The sequence below is a fragment of the Pristiophorus japonicus genome, chromosome 16 (genome assembly GCF_044704955.1).
Source record: "Pristiophorus japonicus isolate sPriJap1 chromosome 16, sPriJap1.hap1, whole genome shotgun sequence".
Classification (NCBI taxonomy): domain Eukaryota; kingdom Metazoa; phylum Chordata; class Chondrichthyes; family Pristiophoridae; genus Pristiophorus; species Pristiophorus japonicus.
The window spans coordinates 51,767,210-51,790,968 of record NC_091992.1 but is presented as its reverse complement, the minus strand read 5'-3'; the positions used below and the strand labels follow the sequence as shown (position 1 = coordinate 51,790,968).

The window sequence follows — 23,759 nt, the reverse complement described above, 5'->3', positions numbered from 1 at the left end:
GAAGATGTATAGTGCATTAAGTAAAGTTGTAATGCAGCAGGCTGCCAATGCCATGGGTACCAGTAGGTTCCGAGGACAAGAGCAGGTACATAGACATAAGAGGGGAATAATTAATGACGCTGCTACCGGCTTTAATACCGGGACCTCCATAGTAAACTCACTGGATATACAAGGGCTGAATGAAAAGGTGGAACAACTTAAAGAGGTGATGAGGGAACTGTTAGAGCAGGCAGAGCAGAATCAGAAAGACCAGGCCGACTTACAAAGGGAAGGCATGGGGATACAGTTAGATGGAATTTCAATAATCGAGACACATGCCAAAACAATTAATCGTCGAATTGACAGAGAAAAGGTAGATGCCGGAAAGCTCCGACAAGGGCAACTCTGTCACGCTTATGGTCTGTGGATGGTGGGACAGGCACGACACAACCTCGATCAGATCCAAAGGGAGGAGGTACCAGACTGGATAGACAGCTCACATCTGGCACAGCTAGCCAAGCTGAAGGGGACACTGGATAACTGCACTCTGAAGGGACTAACCAGAGTATACCCAGCGATCCCAAGCTGCCAGATGGGCACAGCCGTGATGATCCCTATAGTCACGCGAGACTCAGCTCCATTTCCCCTTTATCAATTGGAGAATATTGGGGTTGTACGGGACAATGCCTCCCTCGGTTACTACTTAACCGCAGACTCCGCTATCCGTAGAGATAACACACTGTACGGCGTCTCCCTGGCAGGGTGCAAACAAAGGGGCGAGATCACGGTGTGCTCCCACCCGGTGGGACGAGGAGAATTAGATGAGTGTGATTTTAATCGAACTGATGGATGCATTTTGAAAATAGTACCTGCCCCTACACATTTTGCTCGGGCCGGGTACAGAGGCAAAGGGAGATACTGTGTCTCCACCTCGGAACACTCATATCAGTATAACGGATTGCAATGCCAGATCCCGCAACCAAACTTCTGCTTTACACTCCTACGACTCGTTACTATAGGGCAAGCCCGAATTATTCAAGTTAGACGGCGAGATACCGAATTCATTGACGCTACCGATCAGCTCCATGATCACCTGCAGGACTATGACGAGCCAGAACAGGCCCCCATTTCCCATTTAGCGGAAGTACTAAGGGAACTAAGACTCAGAGTCGGACAATCTGTTAAACTCTACCACCAACTACGGACAAAGATTGAGATACTGGAGAAAGACACTGACACAGAGCTGCAGGATGAGAGTTGGTAGAGGAGGGTTTGGAACTGGGGGATGAATGTTAACATCCACCTTTGGATCCGAATTATATCACACATTCTGGTCGGAATACAGCTAGTGCTAGCATTAGCATGGGGTGTCATGGCTTGCCGGTCTTGCAGACATTATGCACAACAACGGAGGTTTAGCACCAAAGCTCAGATAAGCAAGAAAGTCGGTGCGACAGGCGAAAGGGGCGATTCGAACTATATTAATTTGATCTAAACAACTGGGACTCCTGAAATCGCGTGACTGGCCAGCACGTTGAAGCAGGGAGTACCAGGTGATACAAAAACATAAATCATATAACATTAAATTAGTGTCGGTTTCAGGGGACTAGGACTAGCCCCTTTACCGAAAGGGGGGAATGTTAGAGAGGGAAATTTTCCCCTAGAGCAAAGGCACCTGGAGCATAATGTTAGAACTAAATATGTAATTGTAGTATTAAATGCGTGTGTAAAATGTTTAAAGGTGGCTGCTCGTGGTTTAGCAAAACCTCAAGGGATTCTAGCCAGCAGAAAAGAGACTGCATTCTTAGTTACTGATAACTGCTGTGTTTCTCAGGCAGGGATATACATGAACTTCACAGATGTTCCCAATCAGTGGGCTAACAGGCCTTAGACGAGACGTCCTGGTCCATGTTAGAACAATATGACTCTGTAACAGGACTAAGATAAGGAGACTACCCAAGGGCAGTAAGATAGGGGGGGGGCCTGGACCATATCATGAGTAACTCTTAGCGACACATCTCTTAGCAACACATCACTTGGCCACACATGAGGCGATCACGCAGCCACCTAATGTTTAGAGACTAACTCTATTGGTCTAATCGAATCTATATGTAATCTATAAGCAATATGATTGGATAGTGTCTGACCGAAATGGGCTGATGTAACTGTAGTAAACTGTTGTAAAACATGTATAAGTCCATGAAACCCTTTGTTCAGAGGAGAGAGGTACCTGGACCCACCAGTTGCTTCATCTCCCCGCCGGTGTAATGAAGCGTTTTGATGTATGGACCGACCCTGAGTGACAAGTGATGTTTGGAAGGTACATTGGCGCTAACAAACCCGTTAGATTTTTACAATTCTGATTGCTTCATGGTCATGTTTACTGACAGCAGATTTTTATTTCAAGATTTTCTTTTAAACTGAATTCAAATTCTCCAACAGCCAGGGTGGGATCTGATATGTCACTACTTGTCTGACACAATACAGTCAGCTTTCTTACCTCCTGTATCCATTCTCTCCTTACATGGTTCTTGCACCTCTTCAAGTAGGAGTTGCGGCCTGTGAGTGTAATATTAACATATTAATGGGGAGCTTAACTTCCATCTAATATAAACTGTGTCCTGTGTTTTTTTTTTATATAAAAGAGCATGAAGAGATGAAATCCCTCTGCCAAAGGCCCTGAACCAGGAGATTGATCTTAAAATGACAATACTATTTTCCACTGCTGGGTGAGAGAGCGGAAGTTGTCACTGCATTTCCTGTCGGTAGTGCATTGTGGGTACAATACCATCACTGTGGACAGTTAAGTGTTTAGTAGTCACGTTCGGAATCCTCAGTCCCAAACAAAGCGGTTGTTCATTCGTTTTCTCACAAGCAGAAATTTGGAGGAAAGTTCTAGAAGTATATCCACAAAAATACAAGGACCTTCAGCTAGCGAAATCCTTCCTCACTGGGAAGAGATTGAGGCAACATAAAGGGGCATGAGTTATTCTATAAAGAAAGACTTGGATTTATATAGTGCCTTTCACGACCACTGGACGTCTCAAAGCGCTTTATAGCCAATGGAGTACTTTTGGAGTGCAGTCACTGTTGTAATGTGGGAACAAGGAAATGGCAGAACAATTAAATAAATACTTCGGTTGTGTCTTCATGGAAGAGGACTCAAATAACGTCCCAGAAATGCTAGGGAACCAAGGGTCTAGTGAGCAAGAGGAATTAAAGGAAATGATTATTAGTAAGAAAATAGTGCTGGAGAAACTAATGGGACTGAAAGCCGATAAATCCCCAGGGCCTGATGATCTGCATCCCAGAGTACTAAAAGAGGTAGCCATGGAAATAGTGGATGCATTGGTTGTCAACTTCCAAAATTCTAGAGATTATGGAACAGTTCCTGCAGATTGAAAGGTGGCAAATGTAACCCCACTATTTAAAAAAGGAGGGAGAGAGAAAACAGGGAACTACAGACCAGTTAGCTTGACATCAGTAGTAGCAGGCAGGTACAGCAGGAGTGACGAGGTCGGGCCAAAGGAATGGCAAGAGGGATGTGATCAGGGCCCAGGAGAGACGAGGGCCCAGGGGCAGCACGGACCAGCCCACACTGCGATATGTGTGCATACTAGGTCCGTGCAGCAGAGCTGGTCTCCAGTCGTCTTGGTTAAGCCTTGCCACTGGACCAAGACCTAGCTCTGTCAAGCCCGGCTGGTGTGCAACAGTCACCCCACGTTAAAAAAAATCCACGCACAGGCATCTTCCACCATTTGAGATGTAGTTCGGGATCTGGAATATTAGGTCCTTCATTGAAACACCTGTGAACTCATCCCTTTTTGGCGTGGAGGCAAGTCAACCTCGATACGAGGGACTGCCTATGATGATGATGATGATGAATGTAGGAAACGCAGCAGCCAATTTGCGCATAGCAAGCTCCCACAAATAGCAATGTGATAATGACAAGATAATCTGTTTTTTCGTTATGTTGATTGAAGGATAAATATTGGCCAGGACACCAGGGATAACTCCCCTGCTCTTCTTCGAAATAGTGCAATGGGATCTTTTATGTCTACCTGAGAGGGTAGACAGGGCCTCGGTTTAACTTCTCATCAGAAAGACAATAAAGGGAGCTGGGTATGAAGGAGATCCTTCTGTTGGGGCTGAGGATAACTAGGGAATATGATTTTTGAACTATAAATTGCACTCTTTTTCATATGGAGATTCCTAATTCAACAGAGTAGTTGATATCTGTCAATATTTGTGGAATGGAGCATAAACACTGGCATGGACTAGTTGGGCCGAATGGTCTGGTTCTGTGCCGTATATCCTGTGTAATGCATATTTATTGTCATTGATTCCATTGCTAACTGGGTTTTTTAGTCATTTCAGAGACTTTCAAATGACACCTATTCCTGAATAACGTTCACACACACACTTCTTTCCACTTGACACTTTGCAGCAGCCCAGCCTCAATACTGAATTCCACAGCTTCAAGCCTTTAACCACAGTTCCCATTCTCTCTCTGTCCCTGGCAGCGGATGGTGCTGATATAGTACAGTGGGTTTATCAGCGCCTCCAGGGATGGGGGAGGGACTGGGGCGGGCGCTTGGGGTGGGGATCCCCCATCAGCACACCGCCGGTGCGGGGGGGTGGGGGTGGGGGCCTGATGCTGACCTGCCCTTTTCTCCCACCTCGCTCCTGCTGCGCTCTGCCAGGTTTTCATGCTCTCCCTCTCCAACTTAGCCTCGCTGCTTCAACTGCTCCCACATTCTCCGGGTTTTGTATCTGTGATATGTTCTTTGCGACATCACTAAGCACACTACATACAAGATGGCTCTACAGAAAACTATCATGTGACCGGGTCACATGACCCTTTTATTATTGTACATCAGTAGTTGCATTACCACAGTCGTTCACTAGGTGGAGCAGCAGTCCACCAGGGGGAGCTCTATATTGCATTTTATTTCTTTCTAATTTCGTTCATCATGCCCTCTTTTGTCTCACGTGATCACTTCTGTCAGTTAACCACCTCCTCCCCATTACGTGACAGCTCATATTTGTATTTTCTTGTGTGTCTGATCCTTTTTACGCTCTTCCTCTTTCCTTGGCTTTGTTCCTTCTTATAACTTGTTCATCCGCGTTTATTACCCATTTCTGATAAAAGGACATTGCTTGAAACATTGACTTTGTTTTTCTCCACAGTGTGCCCGACTTGCTGAGTGTTTCCAACATTTTTTTGGTTATTGTCTTACATAAGGACATAAGAAATAGGAACAGGAGTCGGCCATTCGGCCCCTCAAGCCTGCTCGGCCATTCAATAAGATCATGGCTGATCTGATCCTGGCCTCAACTCCACTTCCTTGCCCGCTCCCCATAACCCTTCACTCCCTTATCGTTCAAAAATCTGTCTATCTCCATCTTAAATATGTTCAATGACCCAGCCTCCACAGCTCTCTGGGGCAGAGAATTCCAAAGATTCATCACCCTCTGAGAGAAGAAATTCCTCCTCATCTCAGTTATAAATGGGTGACCCCTTATTCTGAAACTATGCCCCCTAGTTCTAGATTCCCCCACGAGGGAAACATCCTCTCTGCATCTACCTTGGCGAGCCCTCTCGTAATCTTATACGTTTCAATAAGATCCCCTCTCATTCTTCCAAACTCCAATGAGTATAGGCCCAACTGGCTCAACCTTTCTTCATATGACAACCCCTTCATCTCAGGAATCAACCTCGTGAACCTGCTCTGAACTTCCTCCAATGCAAGTATATCCCTCCTTAAATAAGGAGACCAAAACTGTTCTGTGTCAGATTTCCAGCTCCACGGTGCGTTGTTTTTTTGTTTCACATATGTACTGTCCTGAGTGAGTGAGTGGGGTGGGGGGAATTCTTCTTATCTCAAGACTTGCGTGAGGGTCATTAACCTGTTATTTGTTTGTCTCGTTTGGAAGGATTCTTACCTTTTGATGATAAACTGAATGCTCTCACTCACTTCTAGAATCTTCTGAAGGTTTGAAATTCCAAAGCAATTGGGTTTCCTGAATGGGATACCCTCCGGCAAACCATCCACAAACAGGTCTTCGGGATGGGACTGGAATTTCAAATACGGAATCGTCACTGGGTCGGAGAATCCTATCGCTTCACCTGAAAAAGAAATGACCGTTACATCACCATCAATAAGGTCAATTGACCCAAACCTCGCAGAAGTGTCGTACGGCGGCTACACGGGGGATCAGCTTGCAGCCAGATACCGATACACAGGCTTGCTTTTATTGCTGGCTCAAGCTGAAAATTCACTTGGAAAAGGAGAGAACTCCTCATCTGCTTTGTGATGTCAGAGAATGAATGTCTCGGATTGTGTTTGCTGACATCACTCTCCGATAACTCCCGCCTGCCGACATCACTCGCTGATAATTCCCACCCGCTGACATCACTCGCTGATAACTCCCGCTGACATCACTCGCTGATAACTCCCGCTGACAGCACTCGCTGATAACTCCCGCCTGCTGACATCACTCGCTGATAACTCCCGCCCGCTGACATCACTCGCTGATAACTCCAGCTGACATCACTCGCTGATAACTCCCGCCGGCTGACATCACTCGCTGATAACTCCCGCCCGCTGACATCACTCGCTGATAACTCCCGCCCGCTGACATCACTCGCTGATACTCCCGCTGACATCAATTACTGAGCAACAGTGATGACCATTTCTTCACATGTGACAAAAGTTTAGCCAATGTTATGGCATTTCAGGCCAAAAACACAAAAAGTGCTCTCATCCACATCTTTCTGGCGCTGGTACTAAAGACTTTATCACACACAGCAGTCAGTGATAAGAAAGATAGGGGGTTTAATCATTACTTCCCACCATTTCATCTTTCTTAAAAGGAAAAATTAATTCTGGTGAATCGTCGCATAATCCAAAATGGTATAATGTACAGTCATCACCTTTTCTCAGCCACATCTTCTTACTGGAATTACTGCTTTAAATATACAGGCTCGGGGTGCCCAGAATTAACCCAATTATAATGTTCCATTCCAGTGACATCATAATGTTCCATTCCAGTGACATCATACATTAGCTCTGAGCGCCATCCTCACTTCTGATGTCAGGGGAGCAGAAAGTCAATGTGTTATATTGGGGAGAGAAAGCGGCTCCTGCAGTGTAGCTGCTCCCATGCTCTGTCTGATAATGAGGGTCTCATGCCTCTGATGAAGCTCTATGCGATGAGTGTTGCAAATCCATTAGCAATAACTCACCATACTTCCTGTTGAAAAGGTTCTCCACCTGTTTCCTCAGTTGTCCAATCTTTTCATTCCACTCTTCTAGAGGAAAGAAGAGTATCAGAAATGGAGCCATATAATGGCTGGTAACTATCACCAAACAACATTGAAAGATCCCAGTCTGCCCTGTTAGTTTTTCATTACCCTCTCTGTAGCTGCCCCGTTACCCCCTCTCTAACTGCCCCGTTACCCTCTCTCTAACTGCTCCATTACCCTCTCTCTACCTGCTCCATTACCCTCTCTCAAACTGCCCCGTTACACTCTCTCTAAGTGCCCCATTACCCTCTCTCTACCTGCCCCATTACCCTCTCCCTACCTGCCCCATTACCCTCTCTCTACCTGCTCCATTACCCTCTCTCAAACTGCCCCGTTACACTCTCTCTAAGTGCCCCATTACTATCTCTCTACCTACCCCATTACCCTCTCTCTACCTGCTCCATTACCCTCTCTCTACCTGCCCCATTACCCTCTCTCTACCTGCCCCGTTACCCTCTCTCTACCTGCCCCATTACTATCTCTCTACCTGCTCCATTACCCTCTCTCTACCTGCTCCATTACCCTCTCTCTAACTGCCCCATTACCCTCTCTCTAACTGCCCCATTACCCTCTCTCTACCTGCCCTGTTACCCTCTCTCTACCTGCCCCGTTACCCTCTCTCTACCTGCCCCGTTACTCTCTCTCTACCTGCCCCATTACCCTCTCTCTACCTGCTCCATTACCCTCTCTCTAACTGCCCCGTTACACTCTCTCTAAGTGCCCCTACTACCTCTCTACCTGCTCCATTACCCTCTCTCTACCTGCTCCATTACCCTCTCTCTAACTGCCCCATTACCCTCTCCCTACCTGCCCCATTACCCTCTCTCTACCTGCCCTGTTACCCTCTCTCTACCTGCCCCGTTACCCTCTCTCTACCTGCCCCATTACCCTGTCACTGCCCTGTTACCTTCTCTCTACCTGCCCCATTACTCTCTCTCTACCTGCTCCATTACCCTCTCTCTACCTGCCCCGTTACCCTCTCTCTACCTGCCCCATTACCCTCTCTCTACCTGCTCCATTACCCTCTCTCTACCTGCCCCATTACCCTGTCACTGCCCCGTTACCCTCTCTCTACCTGCCCCGTTACCCTCTCTCTACCTGCCCCGTTACCCTGTCACTGCCCCGTTACCCTCTCTCTACCTGCCCCGTTACCCTCTCTCTACCTGCCCCGTTACCCTCTCTCTACCTGCCCCGTTACCCTGTCACTGCCCCATTACCCTCTCTCTACCTGCCCCGTTACCCTGTCACTGCCCCGTTACACTCTCTCTACCTGCCCCGTTACCCTCTCTCTACCTGCCCCGTTACCCTCTCTCTACCTGCCCCGTTACCCTGTCACTGCCCCGTTACCCTGTCACTGCCCCGTTACACTCTCTCTACCTGCCCCGTTACCCTCTCTCTACCTGCCCCGTTACCCTCTCTCTACCTGCCCCGTTACCCTGTCACTGCCCCGTTACCCTGTCACTGTCCCGTTACCCTGTCACTGTCCCGTTACCCTGTCACTGCCCCGTTACCCTGTCACTGCCCCGTTACCCTCTCTCTACCTGCCCCATTACCCTCTCTCTACCTGCCCCATTACCCTGTCACTGCCCCGTTACCCTCTCTCTACCTGCCCCGTTACCCTGTCACTGCCCCGTTACCCTGTCACTGTCCCGTTACCCTGTCACTGCCCCGTTACCCTGTCACTGTCCCGTTACCCTGTCACTGTCCCGTTACCCTGTCACTGCCCCGTTACCCTCTCTCTACCTGCCCCATTACTCTCTCTCTACCTGCCCCATTACCCTGTCACTGCCCCGTTACCCTCTCTCTACCTGCCCCGTTACCCTGTCACTGCTAGCTATGTTACTTTTCCCAGTAACTTTCAGCAATACTCATCTCTCTTTCAGAGGTTGTGGGTTCAAACCTCACACAGCCGGGGTCACATGATTGAGGCCGATACTTGAATGCAGTACTGAGGGAGTGCTGCACTGTCGGATGTGCCATCTCTACAGATGAGACCAAGGCCCATCTCACCTCACAGATGGACATAAAATATCCCACAGCACTAACATGAGGAAGAAAAGGGGAGTTCTTCACAATGCCCTGGCCAATATTTCTCCCTCAACCATCATTAAAAGCAGATTACTTGGTTATTGCTGTTTGATACCTTGCTATGCGTAGATTAGTTGCCTCGTGACTACACGTCAAAAGTACTTCATTGGCTGTAAAATGCTTTGGAACATCTTGAGGTCATGAAAGGCGCTATATAAATACAAGTTCTTCTTTGTTTCTTTCAAATACATTCTTCTCCCAATATCTTTCAATAGATTCTTTCCTTAATACCTTTCAACATATTCTTCTACTCACACCTTTCAATAAATTTTTTTTATTCGTTCCTGGGATGTGGGCAGCACTGGCAAGGCCAGCATTTATTGCCCATCCCTAATTGCCCTCAAAGGTGGTGGTGAGCTGTCTTCTTGAACCGTTGCAGTCCGTGTGGTAAAGCTTACCCGCCCCCTAACAGTACTGTTAGGGAGGGAGTTGCAGGATTTTGACCCAGTGATAATGGAGGTAACTTGTCTTAGTCCTTCTAGGTGGTAGAGATCGTGGGTTTGGGAGGTGCTGCCAAAGAAGCCTTGGCGAGTTGCTGCTGTGCATCTTATAGATGGTACACACTGCAGCCACGGTGCGCGGGTGGTGGAGGGAGTGAATGTTGAAGGTGGTGGATGGGGTGCCAACCAAGCGGACTGCTTTGTCCCGGATGGTGTCGAGATTCTTACTGTTGTTGGAGCTGCACTTATTCAGGAGAGCATTCTGTCACACTCCTGACTCGTGAGTTGTAGATGATGGAAAGGCTTTGGGAAGTCAGGAGGTGAGACACTCACCACAGAATAGAAACATAGAAACATAGAAAATAGGTGCAGGAGTAAGCCATTCAGCCCTTCGAGCCTGCACCACCATTCAATAAGATCATGGCTGATCATTCACCTCAGTACCCCTTTCCTGCTTTCTCTCCATACCCCTTGATCCCTTTAGCCATAAGGGCCATATCTAACTCCGTCTTGAATATATCTAACGAACTGGCATCAACAACTCTCTGCAGAAGAGAATTCCACAGGTTAACAACACTCTGAGTGAAGAAGTTTCTCCTCATTTTCGTCAAAAATGGCCTACCCCTTATCCTTAGACTGAGACTCCTGGTTCTGGATTCCCCCAACATTGGGAACATTTTTCCTGCATCTAACCTCTCCAGTCCAGTCAGAATTTTATATGTTTCTATGAGATCCCCTCTCATTCTTCTAAACTCCAGTGAATACAGGCCCAGTCGATCTAGTCTTTCCTCATATGTCAGTCCTGCCATCCCGGGAATCAGTCTGGTGAACCTTCGCTGCACTTCCTTATTGGCAAGGATGTCCTTCCTTAGATTAGGAGACCAAAACTGAACACAATATTCCAGGTGAGGCCTCACCAAGGCCCTGTACAGCTGCAGCAAGACCTCCCTGCTCCTATACTCAAATCCCCTAGCTATGAAGGCCAACATGCCATTTGCCTTCTTCACTGCCTGCTGTACCTGCATACCAACCTTCAATGACTGATGTACCAAGACACCCAGGTCTCGTTGCACCTCCCCTTTTCCTAATCTGTCGCCATTCAGATACTATTCTGCCTTCATGTTTTTGCCATCAAAGTGGATAACGTCACATTTATCCATATTATACTGCATCTGCCATGCATTTGCCCACTCACCGAACCTGTCCAAGTCACCCTGCAGCCTCTTAGCGTCCTCCTCACAGCTCACACCGCCACCCAGTTTAGTATCATCTGCAAACTTGGAGATATTACTCTCAATTCCTTAAATCATTGATGTATATTGTAAATAGCTGGGGTCCCAGTACTGAGCCCTGTGGCACCCCACTAGTCACTGCCTGCCATTCTGAAAAGGACCCCTTTATCCCGACTCTCTGCTTCCTGTCTGCCAACCAGTTCACTATCCGCATCAATACATTACCCCTAATACCATGTGCTTTAATTTAGCACACCGATCTCTTGTGTGGGACCTTGTCAAAAGCCTTTTGAAAGTCTAAATACAATCCACTGGTTCTCCCTTGTCCACTCTACTAGTTACATCCTCAAAAAATTCCAGAGATTTGTCAAGCATGATTTCCCTTTCATAAGTCCATGCCGACTTGGACCGATCCTGTCACTGCTTTCCAAATGCGCTGCTATTTCATCCTTAATAATTGATTCCAACATTTTCCCCACTACTGATGTCAGGCTAACCGGTCTATAATTCCCCGTTTTCTCTCTCCCTCCTTTTTTAAAAAGTGGTGTTACATTAGCTACCCTCTAGTCCATAGGAACTGATCCAGAGTCGATAGACTGTTGGAAAATGATCACCAATGCATCCACTATTTCTAGGGTCACTTCCTTACGTACTTTGGGATGCAGACTATCAGGCCCCAGGGATTTATTGGCCTTCAATCCCATCAATTTCCCTAACACAATTTCCTGACTAATAAGGATTTCCTTCAGTTCCTCCTTCTCACTAGACCCTCGGTCCCCTTGTATTTCCTAAACATTATTTGTGTCTTCCGAACCAAAGTATTTGTTCAATTGGTCTGCCATTTCTTTGTTCCCCATTATAAATTCACCTGATTCCGACAGCAAGGGACCTACATTTGTCTTCACTAATCTTGTTCTCTTCACATATCTATAGAAGCTTTTGTAGTCAGTTTTTATGTTCCCAGCAATCTTTCTCATAATCTATTTTCCCCCTCTTAATTAAACTCTTTGTCCTCCTCTGCTGAATTCTAAGTTTCTCCCAGTCCTCAGGTTTGCTGCTTTTTCTGGCCAATTTATATGGCTCTTCCTTGGATTTAACACTATCCTTTATTTCCCTTGTTAGCCACGGTTGAGCCACCTTCCCCGTTTTATTTTTATTCCAGACAGGGATGTACAATTGTTGAAGTTCATCCATGCGATCTTTAAATGTTTGCCATTGCCTATCCACCGTAAGTATCATTCGCCAGTCTATTCTAGCCAATTCACGTCTCATACCCTCGAAGTTAACTTTCCTTAAGTTCAGGACACCAGTCTCTGAATTAACTGTGTCACTCTCCATTTTAATAAAGAATTCTACCATATTATGGTAACTCTTCCCCAAGGGGCCTCGCACAACAAGACGCTAATTAGTCCTTTCTCGTTACACATCACCCAGTCTAGGATGGCCAGCCCTCTAGTTGGTTCCTCGACATATTGGTCTAGGAAACCATCCATAATACACTCCAGGAAATCCTCCTCCATCGTACTGCTACCAGTTTGGTTAGCCCAATCTATATGTAGATTAAAGTCACCCATGATATTATTGCACGCATCCCTAATTTCTTGGTTGATGCTGTACCCAACCTCACTACTACTGTTTGGTGGTCTGTACACAACTCCCACTAGTGTTTTCTGCCCTTTGGTATTCCGCAGCTCTACCCATACAGATTCCACATCATCCAAGCTAATGTCCTTCCTTACTATTGGGTTAATTTTCTCTTTAACCAGCAACGCTACCCAACCTCCTTTTCCTTTCTGTCTATCCTTCCTGAATGTTGAATACCCCTGTATGTTGAGTTCCCAGCCTTGGTCACCCTGGAGCCATGTCTCCATAATCCCAATTATATCACATTCGTTAATAGCTGCCTGCGCAGTTAATTCGTCCACGTTATTATGAATACTCCTCGCATTGAGGCACAGAGCCTTCAGGCTTGTCTTTTTAACACGCTTTTGTCCCTTTAGACTTTTGCTGTAATGTGGCCCTTTTTGATTTTTGCCTTGGGTTTCTCTGCCCTTCACTTTTACTTTTCTTTCTATCTATCTTTTACTTCTGCCCCCATTTTATTTCCCTCTGTATCCCTGCGTAGGTTCCCATCCCCCTGCCATATTAGTTTAACCCCTCCCCAGCAGCACTAACAAATACTCCCCCAAGGACATTGGTTCCGGTCCTGCCCAGGTCCTGCTGCAGACCGTCCAGTTTGTACTGGTCCCACCTCCCCCAGAACCGGTTCCAGTGTCCCAGGAATTTGATACCCAATACCCAGCCTCTGACCCGCTCTTGTAGCCACAGTATTTATGTGGCTGGTCCAGTTAAGTTTCTGGTCAATGGTGACCCCCAGAATGTTGATGATGAGAGATGCGGTGATGGTAATGCTGTTGAATGTCAAGGGGCAGTGGTTAGACTCTCATTTGTTGGAGATAGTCATTGCCTGGCACTTGTGTGGCATGAATGTTATTGCCACTTATCAGCCGAAGCCTGAATGTTGTACAGGTCTTGCTGCATGCGGGCATAGACTTCTTCATTATCTGGGCAGTTCTCTCAATTCTTCTCCCAATATTTTTGTTGTGCTCTCTGCACTAACCCTTCTATATCATAATCACAAGACCGTTTTTAGAGTGCTTTCGACTAGCTGCATGTTTTCTGCCTCAGTGACAGTAACAGTCACAAACTACTGACCTTCCATCACGGTGTGCTGCTCCTCCTGGTTAGCGACTTTGTCTGGTTCAGCATCTAAGACGAGGGCAGGGGAACACACCAGGTTAGTTACAGGCCACCAGCAATATTCGGCAGGGCGGTCTCAGTGGGTTTGTTTCAAAAACTGTCTCTGATGGAATAACAATTTAAAGTGTATTTGGCCTTTTCATCTAGCCAATTATTACTTGCCCGCACTGCTTCCAGAAGGTTATTAGTTAAAAAGTGACTTGAATAAAGAGGACGGACAAGCCTGCAGGGACCAGATTCAGCTGTAGTAACTGAGCTAAGCCGCAGAGCAGAGAGGCTCCCTCTCAGTGCTGAGCTCGGGTCTCACAGTGCCTCCTCCTGGTCCATCATGGAGTATCATTGGCCATGGATATACTGTCTATAAACTCTACCTTCTCAGCGACAACTCCCAGTTGAAGGATGGATGTGGATGGGGGAATTGGGGAATGGAGGAGAGGGGGGGGGATTGATGGAGAGGAGATATAAGAACATAAGAATTAGGAGCAGGAGTAGGCCATTCAGCCCCTCGAGCCTTCTCCGCCATTCAATGAGATCATGGCTGATCTTTGACCTCAACTCCACCTTCCTGCACTGTCTCCATATCCCTTGATTCCCTAAATATCCAAAAATCTATCGATCTGTGTCTTGAATATACTCTCAACGACTGAGCCTCCACAGCCTGCTAGGGTAGAGAATTCCAAAAATTCACCACCCTCTGAGTGAAGACGTATCTCCTCATCTCAGTCCCAAATGGCCGACCCCTTATTCTGAGACTGTGACCCCTGGTTCTAGACTCCCCTGCCAGAGGAAACATCCTCCCTGCATCTTCCCTGTCAAGCTCTGTAAAAATTTTGTAATTTTCAATGAGATCACCTCTCATTCTTCTAAACTCTAAAGAATATAGGCCTACTCTACTCAATCTCTCCTCATAGGACAATCCCCCCCCCATCCCAGGAATCAGTCTGGTGAACGTTCGTTACACTCCCAGTATCAGCTGTGGCTCAGTAGGTAGCACACTTGCCTCGGGGTCAGAAGGTTGTGGGTTCAAGTCCCGCTCCAGGGACATGAGCACAAAAACCTAGGCTGGCACTCCAGTGCAGTGCTGAGGGAGTGCTGCGCTGTCGGAGGTGCTGTCTTTTGGATGGGACGTTAAACTGAGGCCCCGTCTGCTCTCTCAAGTGGACATAAAAGATCCCATGGCACTATTTTGAGGAAGAGCAGGGGAGTTATGCTGGCCAATAATTATCCCTCAATCAACATCACTGAAACAGATTATCTGGTCATTATCACATTGCTATTTGTGGGAACTTGCTGTGTGCAAATTGGCTGTCACATTCCCACAGTGACTACACTCCAAAAGTACTTCATTGGCTGCAAAGCGCTTTGAAACGTCCAGTGGTTGTGAAAGGCGCTACATAAATGCAAGTCTTTCTTTCTTTTCCTCTATGGCAAGTGCACAATACTCCAGGTGTGCTTTCACCAGGGCCCTATATAATCGCAGCAAGGTGGATTCAATCCACAACTAAAGCACTTGTTGAGTATGATGTCGCGTAGTTTCCACATGCCACATGCTCTATAACCATTCACCGTGACCAGTTCCGTTGGAGCAGGGTCTCTAATGGCCGTGTTCACCTTCAGGCCTTGACAAATGCCATATGAAATACAAGGGCACAGGGCTTACAGCCACAGTGTGCGTGGGTGCTGTGTTTGCTCGACATCGGCAAGGAGACGATCTCTGCTCACATGGGCTCCCTCTGCTGACCACACACTGCTCCGAGAAGGCACATCTGCCAGATGTGTCCACCAATGGAGCAACCAGATGTTGGGACGTCCCAACGTTGGGAGGGAGTGGAGGTAGGTTGGGGAGACGTGTTTGAATTTACAGCAAATTCTGCTGAGTTACTGAGTTACAAAGAGAGATCAGGTACCTGAGGGAGATTCAGCCAACACCTTGGGCTCCTTGGAGGTTGCTTTATTGGTTGGGTTTTCACTGAGATCTTCCGAGGCAGCATTTGGATCTGTCAGTAGAAGCAGAAAGTCAGGTTGCCGAGCGGGAGTGAGAGAATCGTCCCTGAGTCGGTGATCCAAGGCTTTGTATAACCCTGATCACTTGGCCCTGGTAATGTCCACTCGTGGTACTTCATTCAATGCGGTCACTTTAATAACACAGTACCAGTAATTATAGAGTCGCGGGCACAGATGCTGCACATACTGCTCCCTGTCGTCACTGTAGATATCTAGCTCCGGCTGCAGGAATCACTTGACTTCCCTGCCCCTCGCTGTCAATACACTGCTGTAATAGAGAGCTCCACCTAGTGGTCTACCGAAGTACTGCAACCACTGATGCAAATAATAAAGGATCATGTGACTAAAGAGCCATCTTGTGTTGTGTGCTGTGTTAATGATGTCGTAAGAATATTACATTGGTGACGTAGGATAGGCCTCTCAAAATGCATAGCATCGATCAGTCGCAATTGTAACCTTGTGAAAAACATTTCTTCAGCCATGTGATCCCTCCAAGGAGGACCTTCTGTGTCCAATCAAACAATGCAAATGGCTTGAAAATAGGACAATGATGCTGAAAATGTTCAGCAGCTGTGGCTCGAGATATATATTTTAAGTGACAAGGCTACAGAATGCAACTGGAACAAGGACAGAAATCTGGCTATCCCACCTCTCCTGCTTGCTCGAGTTCAGGGATAGGATGGGCCACAGCACAAACTAAGGGAGAGAAATTCGGCCGTGCCTCTTTTGGGGCGGTAACCCAGGCGGAGCGGTACTTTTAGCGTCCTGAAAAAGTTTGCGCCCTCTGTCCAGAAATTCGTCAGAATCGGGCGAGGAGCTGACAGCGGCGATAAATCAGCCGTTGCACACCAGAGCTGAGGGGGGGGAGGGGGGGGGGTGGGGATAACGAAAGTTTGGTCGGTAAATTTGGCGGACCCAAGGCACATGCACGGAACTCCGAGTCAGACTCCGGCAACAGCCGAGTCTTAAAGGCACGGCATAGTAATGCACCCATTAAAGTTTTCAAAATCACTTGTTTTCAAGCTGCACTGTTATGTCTGTCTGCCGCTGCAAACTGGGAGGCTCACGCATCATGCTGTGTGTAAACTTTGCACTGACTGTGACCTCCCAGGGAAGCGCTTCCTCATCCCTTTAAGTAGCTACTGGTTGATGACTCTGCAAGCCTGGACCCACTGTATTTCCAGACGTTGTTCTTGGAGGCCGCTCAATGAAGCGGCTGCACCTAATTAACGACCAAGGCGCAAGTGTGGGCGTTGCACCAGGACTGACATCAGGATCGAAGCGATCGTCAGCAGCCAGGTGCTATAGGTTTGCACCCCCCGTGAGCCTCTAATGAATTTTCGGTCAGGGCGCTAAACGCTGTGCTCCTGGTCGGTGACCTCTTACGCTCCCATTAACGCCCCGTCTGCCCGCTAACCGAGGCGTTCGACAACCGAAAATCCAGCCCTATGGCTTGCCATTGGCCCAGTACATGCTCCACCAGCCCTGGTCCAGCAAGCACCGGGGCTCACTCTGCTTTTTAAGACTTGCACAAAGGACAGGCGAGAGAGAGCACCACCATCCTGGTCCGAGAACCAGGATGTAACTCTTTAGTGCCAGTGTTGCTGCTCAGTGACGATCTTGCAGAGAGAAGGCAGCCTGTCTCAGGTCTCTGGCAGAGAAGAGATGGAAGTCTGCATTTTATAAAGTATTTATAAAATCTTACTGCACAGTAGGAGGCCATTCAGCCCAGTGCCAAATCTCTGACAGATCTCTCCTCTTAGTACCATTCCCCTGCCCTTTCCCCAAACCATGATCAATGTTTTCTTTTTAAAATATTTATATACTTTCCTCTTAACGTCAATTCTAGATCCTGTTTCCATCACTGTCTCTAGTCGGCCTTTCCATGTCATAAAAAACCTTCTGCACCAAAGGTAAATCTCCTCCTAACTTGGTGTCCTCTAGTTACTGACTTGTCGATCAGTGGAAATAATCGTTGCCGATTTACCTCATCAAAACCCTTCATAATGTTAATCACTTCGATTAGAACCAACTTTGTTCTAATCAATAGTGTCCTGGACCTCTCTTTATATTTAAGCCCCTCATTCCTGCTAACAGGGTAGTAAATGTATTCTGCACCCTCTCCACCGCCTTGACATCCTTCATTAAATAGGGTGGTCAAAATCTGGATACAATATTCTAACTGCGGCCTTAAATCAACAGGCTTTAAAACGTAATCTCTGACCTTGCAGCATCTTTATGTCCAGTGGCTGCATGTTTGAGGTGTCTCGCTCGTCAATGTTTAAATTTGTCCACGATTTCCCACACGTGAATCATACCTCTTCCAGGAGTCAATAGCTTTGAAAGGTGGAGAGGGAGTGAGGTGGAGAGGGAGTGAGGTGGAGAGGGAGTGAGGTGGAGAGGGAGTGAGGTGGAGAGGGAGTGAGGTGGAGAGAGAGTGAGGTGGAGAGGGAGTGAGGTGGAGAGAGAGTGAGGTGGAGCGGTGGGGAAGAAGCGAGGCCAGGAAAGCCAGTGATGACTATTTTTAACGACCCCGTGAACCGAAGCTGCTGGGTTTACCGCCAGCGCCATTAATGTCGGAGCTTCTGGCTTTCAGTGTCAGTGCCAGCTGTGGCTCACCCTTGCCTGAGTCAGAAGGTTGTGGGTTCAAGTCCCACTCCAGGGACTTGAGCACAAAAATAATCAAGGTTGACACTCCAGTGCAGTGCTGAGGGAGTGCTGCACTGTCGGAGGTGCTGTCTTTCGGATGAAACGTTAAACTGAGGCCCCATCTGTCCTCTCAGGTGGGCATAAAAGATCCCATGGCACTAGTTTGAAGAAGAGCAGGGGAGTTATCCCCGGTGTCCTGGCCAATATTTATCCCTCAATCAACATAACAAAAACAGATTATCTGGTCATTATCACATTGCTGTTTGTGGGAGCTTGCTGTGCGCAAATTGGCTGCTGCGTTTCCTACATTACAACAGTGACTACACTCCAAAGGTACTTCATTGGCTGTAAAGCGCTTTGAGAAGTCCGGTGCTTGTGAAAGGCGCTATATAAATCCAAGTTTTTCTTTCATTTTACAAACTAATTTCTAAATTATTTTTGCTGCAAACTCAAAAGGCAATCAAAACTCTGCAGTCGGAATTCATGTGACTACTCACAATCTGTTCACCAATTACCATCCAACGGGCCCGGAGTTATTTACTTTTTACCTTGAACGGTAATCTGAATGATTTCTGAATCTTCTGGCTCGGTTTTCACTTTTTTCAATGTCGACAGATCAATGGAGGGACCTGCGAATGGAGGGAGAAGAGGAAGTTGATGGTCAGAAAACTCGCGGCACACTCTACCAGGTCACTGTGGCTTGGACTTCAAGGGAGTGCTCACACTGTGAGTGGGAGTCAGATTACAGAGCCAAGCCCCTGGTGGTACAGGATGATGTGCGTTGCCATGGGGTGTCTGACTACGTGTTCATGGTCACAAGTTCCCATTCAGTGACCAATCCCAGATGCTCGGGGGAGGCACCGAGCCAGACATGACCCGACAGCGAAGGAAGAATCAGAGGGTCCGACAGTCTGCCTCTTACACATCTCCTAGCAGCCCGCAGTCATGCTGGAGGATTCATGGATCCCGGGATCCCTCTGCAACTGGGAATTATGGGGAGACTCAGGAAAGACAAAGATGGGGGAAATCTTTTTAGCAGTAGCTCTCTAACCCGCTCCTTTCCAACAAAACTCGCATCATGGACTCTCCTCATGGTATTTAACCGTCTAATAAAAGATTACTCAATTCCAAACATGATTCAACAGGACTACAGAATATATTATCAAACTCACCCCCATTAACTGACTACTTTCCCCAAATTTACCAGGGAGACAGAACAGGTGGGCGTGACCTCAAATGATGAGATTAGTAATGAGATAACTGCATTTAAAATAAAACAAGGAGTTATGTTAAATAAATTAATGAAACTCAAAGAGCATAAAATCCCTGGTCCGGACATTTTACATCCACGCATATTAAAAAAATCTAGTGAAGAGATAACAGAGGCATTACTACATATATTTATTAATTCGTTAGAAAAAAGTCAGAGGACTGGCGGATAGCTACCGTAATACCTATATTTATGTCCAGGGAACTATAGACCAATCAGCTTAACATCGGTGGTAGGAAAAATAATGGAATCCCTACTAAAGGAGAAAATGGAAGAGCACCGAGAAACCAAAATATAAAAATAGTCAGCATGAATTTCAAAAGGGAAAGTCTTGCTTGGCCAACCTGATTGAATTTTTTGAAGAGGTAACAGAGATAGTAGAGCACGGCAATGCTGTAGATGTAATATATCAAGAGTTTCAAAAGGCCTTCGATAAGGTACCCCATAATAGACCAATGAATAAGATCAGGGAATAGAGAGTCAGGGCACAAGTAGCAGAATGGATAGCTAGCTGGCTTCAAGACAGAAAGCAAAGAGATGGGGTAAAGGGTATTCACAGTGGCAGAAGGTGGGTGGTGATGGGACCACAGTTCACAATTTATATTAATGATTTAGACTTTGGAATCAAAAACACAATTTCTAAATTTGCGGGGGGAGGTTGGACGATACTGAAGAGGACAGAGAGACAGACTATTATCTGAATGGTGACAGATTAGGAAAAGGGGAGGTGCAAAGAGACCTGGGTGTCATGGTACATCAGTCATTGAAGGTTGGCATGCAGATGCAGCAGGCGGTTAAGAAAGCAAATGGCATGTTGGCCTTCATAGCAAGGGGATTTGAGTACAGGGGCAGGGAGGTGTTGCTACAGTTGTACAAGGCATTGGTGAGGCCACACCTGGAGTATTGTGTACAGTTTTGGTCTCCTAACCTGAGGAAGGACATTCTTGCTATTGAGGGAGTGCAGCGAAGGTTCACCAGACTGATTCCCGGGATGGCGGGACTGACCTATCAAGAAAGACTGGATCAACTGGGCTTGTATTCACTGGAGTTCAGAAGAATGAGAGGGGACCTCATAGAAACATTTAAAATTCTGACGGGGTTAGACAGGTTAGATGCAGGAAGAATGTTCCCAATGTTGGGGAAGTCCAGAACCAGAGGTCACAGTCTAAGGATAAGGGGTAAGCCATTTAGGACTGAGATGCGGAGGAACCTCTTCACCCAGAGAGTGGTGAACCTGTGGAATTCTCTACCACAGAAAGTTGTTGAGGCCAATTCACTAAATATATTCAAAAAGGAGTTAGATGAGGTCCTTACTACTAGGGGGATCAAGGGGTATGGCGAGAAAGCAGGAATGGGGTACTGAAGTTGAATGTTCAGCCATGAACTCATTGAATGGCGGTGCAGGCTAGAAGGACCGAATGGCCTACTCCTGCACCTATTTTCGATGTTTCTATGACTGCAACAACTTGCAGGAGGACATTAATAAAGTTGCAGAATGGGCATATAATTGGCAAATGAACTTCATCATGGATAAATGTGAGGTATTACATTTTAGTAAGAAAAATAGGGAGGTCACATATTACTTGGAAAATAAGAATCTAAATGGGGTAAATCTAAAAGGGATCTGGGATACAAATACACAAGTCACTGAAAGTAGCGACACAGGTTAACAAGGCCATAAAAAGCAAACCAAGCACTGGGTTTATTTCTAGAGGGATAGAATTGAAAAGTAGCGATGTTATGCTAAACTTGTATCGATCTTGGTTAGACTACACTTAGAGTACTGCATACAATTCTGGTCACCATATTTTAAAAAGGATATAGAGGCACTAGAGAGGGTGCAGATAAGATTTACAAGGATGATATCAGAAATGCGAGGGTATACATAATCAGGAAAGGGTGAACAGGCTGGGTCTCTTTTCTTTTGAAAAGAAAAGGCTGAGGGGTGAACTAATAGAGGTCTTTAAAATCATGAAAGATTTTGACAGAGTAGATACAGAGAGAATGTTTCCATTTGTGCGGAAGAGCAAAACTAGGGGCCATCAATATAAGATAATCACCAGGAAATCCAATAGGGAATTCAGAAGAAAATTCTTTACCCAGAGAGTGTAAGAATGTGGAACTCACTACTGCAGGGAGTGGTTGAAGCGAATAGTATAGATACATTTAAGGGGAGGCTAGACAAGCATATGAGGGAGAAGGGAATAGAGGGTTATGCGGAAAGATTTAGATGAGAAAAGATGGGAGGAGGCTCGAGTGGAGCATAAACGTAGGCATGGACTGGTTGGGCCAAATGGTCTGTGTTTCTGTGCTGTATATCCGATGTAATCCTGTGTAAATTATGTTGTAAGATGCCAACCCAACAGGATGCATCATATTCTGTGTGGTATTTGATCTCTTGTCTATGCGACATTTAACTCTACAATCTTCAGCCCTCTCTTTAACAGATTACAGAGTTTAATTGATACCACATGCAGCCTGTTTCACACATCTATTACCATGTGGAAAAACTAATTTCTTCTAAGCCCCAGCCCCCATCCCATCCTAAGGCTGTTTTATTTATACAGATGTCTGTTCGTTCTGTGCTGACAGCCCAAGTCAAATAACCTGAAACATGTGCAATGCCATTTCTCCCAGTGCAGACATGAAAATTACTATCAGTGATGCTACTATACAAACACCTCTATTTAATCCCTCTCTCTGCAATTAACAGAAGGGCTAATGCATTTAAAATAATAACAGGTTACGTCTCCATTAAAGTAGCAGAAAGAGGAGAGATGAGTTAGCTGTTGGCAGGACAGCATCACCAGCAGTAACGTTTATGCTGAAATCACTAAAGGTTTTAGTAATAATTAAGAAACAGCCTTAAACCAAAATCACAACCGAGGAAACAGGAATTGCACAATCATTTTTGTCAGTTTGAAAATACATAATACAGGGTGAAAAGCAGCAAGTTCTCAGCTGCAGACCCTGCATAGTGAGAATGAGCATCGTGCAATGGGGCGGGGCCATCTTCCTCTCCCACTGCTGGCCCTCAAGAACTCTCCTGGCAATGTGTCATGTGTGTGTGCATAGTGTGAGTGTGAGTGCGTGTGTGCATATTGTGTGCATGTGAGTGTGTGTGTGCATATTGTTTGTGTGTGTGTGTGTGTGTGAGTGTGTGTGCGCATATTGTCTGCATGTGAGTGTGTGTGTGAGTGTGAGTGCATGTGTGCATATTGTGTGCATGTGAGTGTGTGTGCATATTGTGTGTGTGTGCGTGCGTGTGTGTGTGTGTGCGTGTGCATATTATGTGCGTGTGAGTGTGTGTGTGCATATTGTGTGTGTGTGTGTGAGTGTGCATGTGAGTGTGCATGTGCATATTGAGTGCGTGTGTGCATAGTGTGTGTGTGTGTGCATATTGTGTGTGTGTGTGTGAGAGTGTGTGTGTGCATATTGTGTGTGTGAGTGTGTGTGTGCATATTGTGTATGTGTGTGTGTGTGTGTGTGAGTGTGTGTGTGCATATTGTGTGTGTGTGCATATTGTGTATGTGTGTGTGTGCATATTGTATATGTGTGTGTGTGCATATTGTGTGTGTGTGTGTGTGAGAGTGTGTGTATATTGAGTGTGTGTGTGTGTGCATATTGTGTGTGTGTGTGTGTGTGAGAGTGTGTGTGTGCATATTGTGTGTGTGAGTGTGTGTGTGCATATTGTGTATGTGTGTGTGTGCATATTGTGTATGTGTGTGTGTGCATATTGTTTATGTGTGTGTGTGTGTGCATATTGTGTATGTTTGTGTGTGTGTGTGTGTGTGCATATTGTGTATGTGTGTGTGTGCATATTGTATATGTGTGTGTGTGTGTGTGTGTGCATATTGTGTATGTTTGTGTGTATATGTGTGTGTGTGTGTGTGTGTGTGTGTGCATATTGTGTATGTTTGTGTGTATATGTGTGTGTGTGCGCGTGCGTGCGTGAGTGTCGGGGAGGGGGTGGAGGAGGGGACTTGGAGAAAGAGAAACTGGGTGGAGTTTGCTTGCAGAAAGTAGGC

The 23,759-nt window shown here is 46.4% G+C and overlaps 1 protein-coding gene across 14 annotated transcripts in view; it reads right to left on the bottom strand.

The window, feature by feature from the left end:
* The window catches only part of gtf2ird1 (GTF2I repeat domain containing 1), a 278,277-nt gene that overhangs the window by 122,776 nt on the left and 131,742 nt on the right, over positions 1–23,759 (bottom strand). For 13 of the 14 annotated variants that reach the window (XM_070857306.1, XM_070857298.1, XM_070857301.1 and 10 more), the window contains 6 exons: positions 19,010–19,090; positions 15,716–15,805; positions 13,764–13,817; positions 7,229–7,294; positions 5,926–6,109; positions 2,480–2,538 (listed from right to left, as the gene is read on the bottom strand). In XM_070857306.1, coding sequence (XP_070713407.1) covers positions 2,480–2,538; positions 5,926–6,109; positions 7,229–7,294; positions 13,764–13,817; positions 15,716–15,805; positions 19,010–19,090 — 534 coding nt within the window. The remainder of the gene's footprint in view (positions 1–2,479; positions 2,539–5,925; positions 6,110–7,228; positions 7,295–13,763; positions 13,818–15,715; positions 15,806–19,009; positions 19,091–23,759) is intronic. The other variant, XM_070857299.1, reaches the window with a different exon arrangement.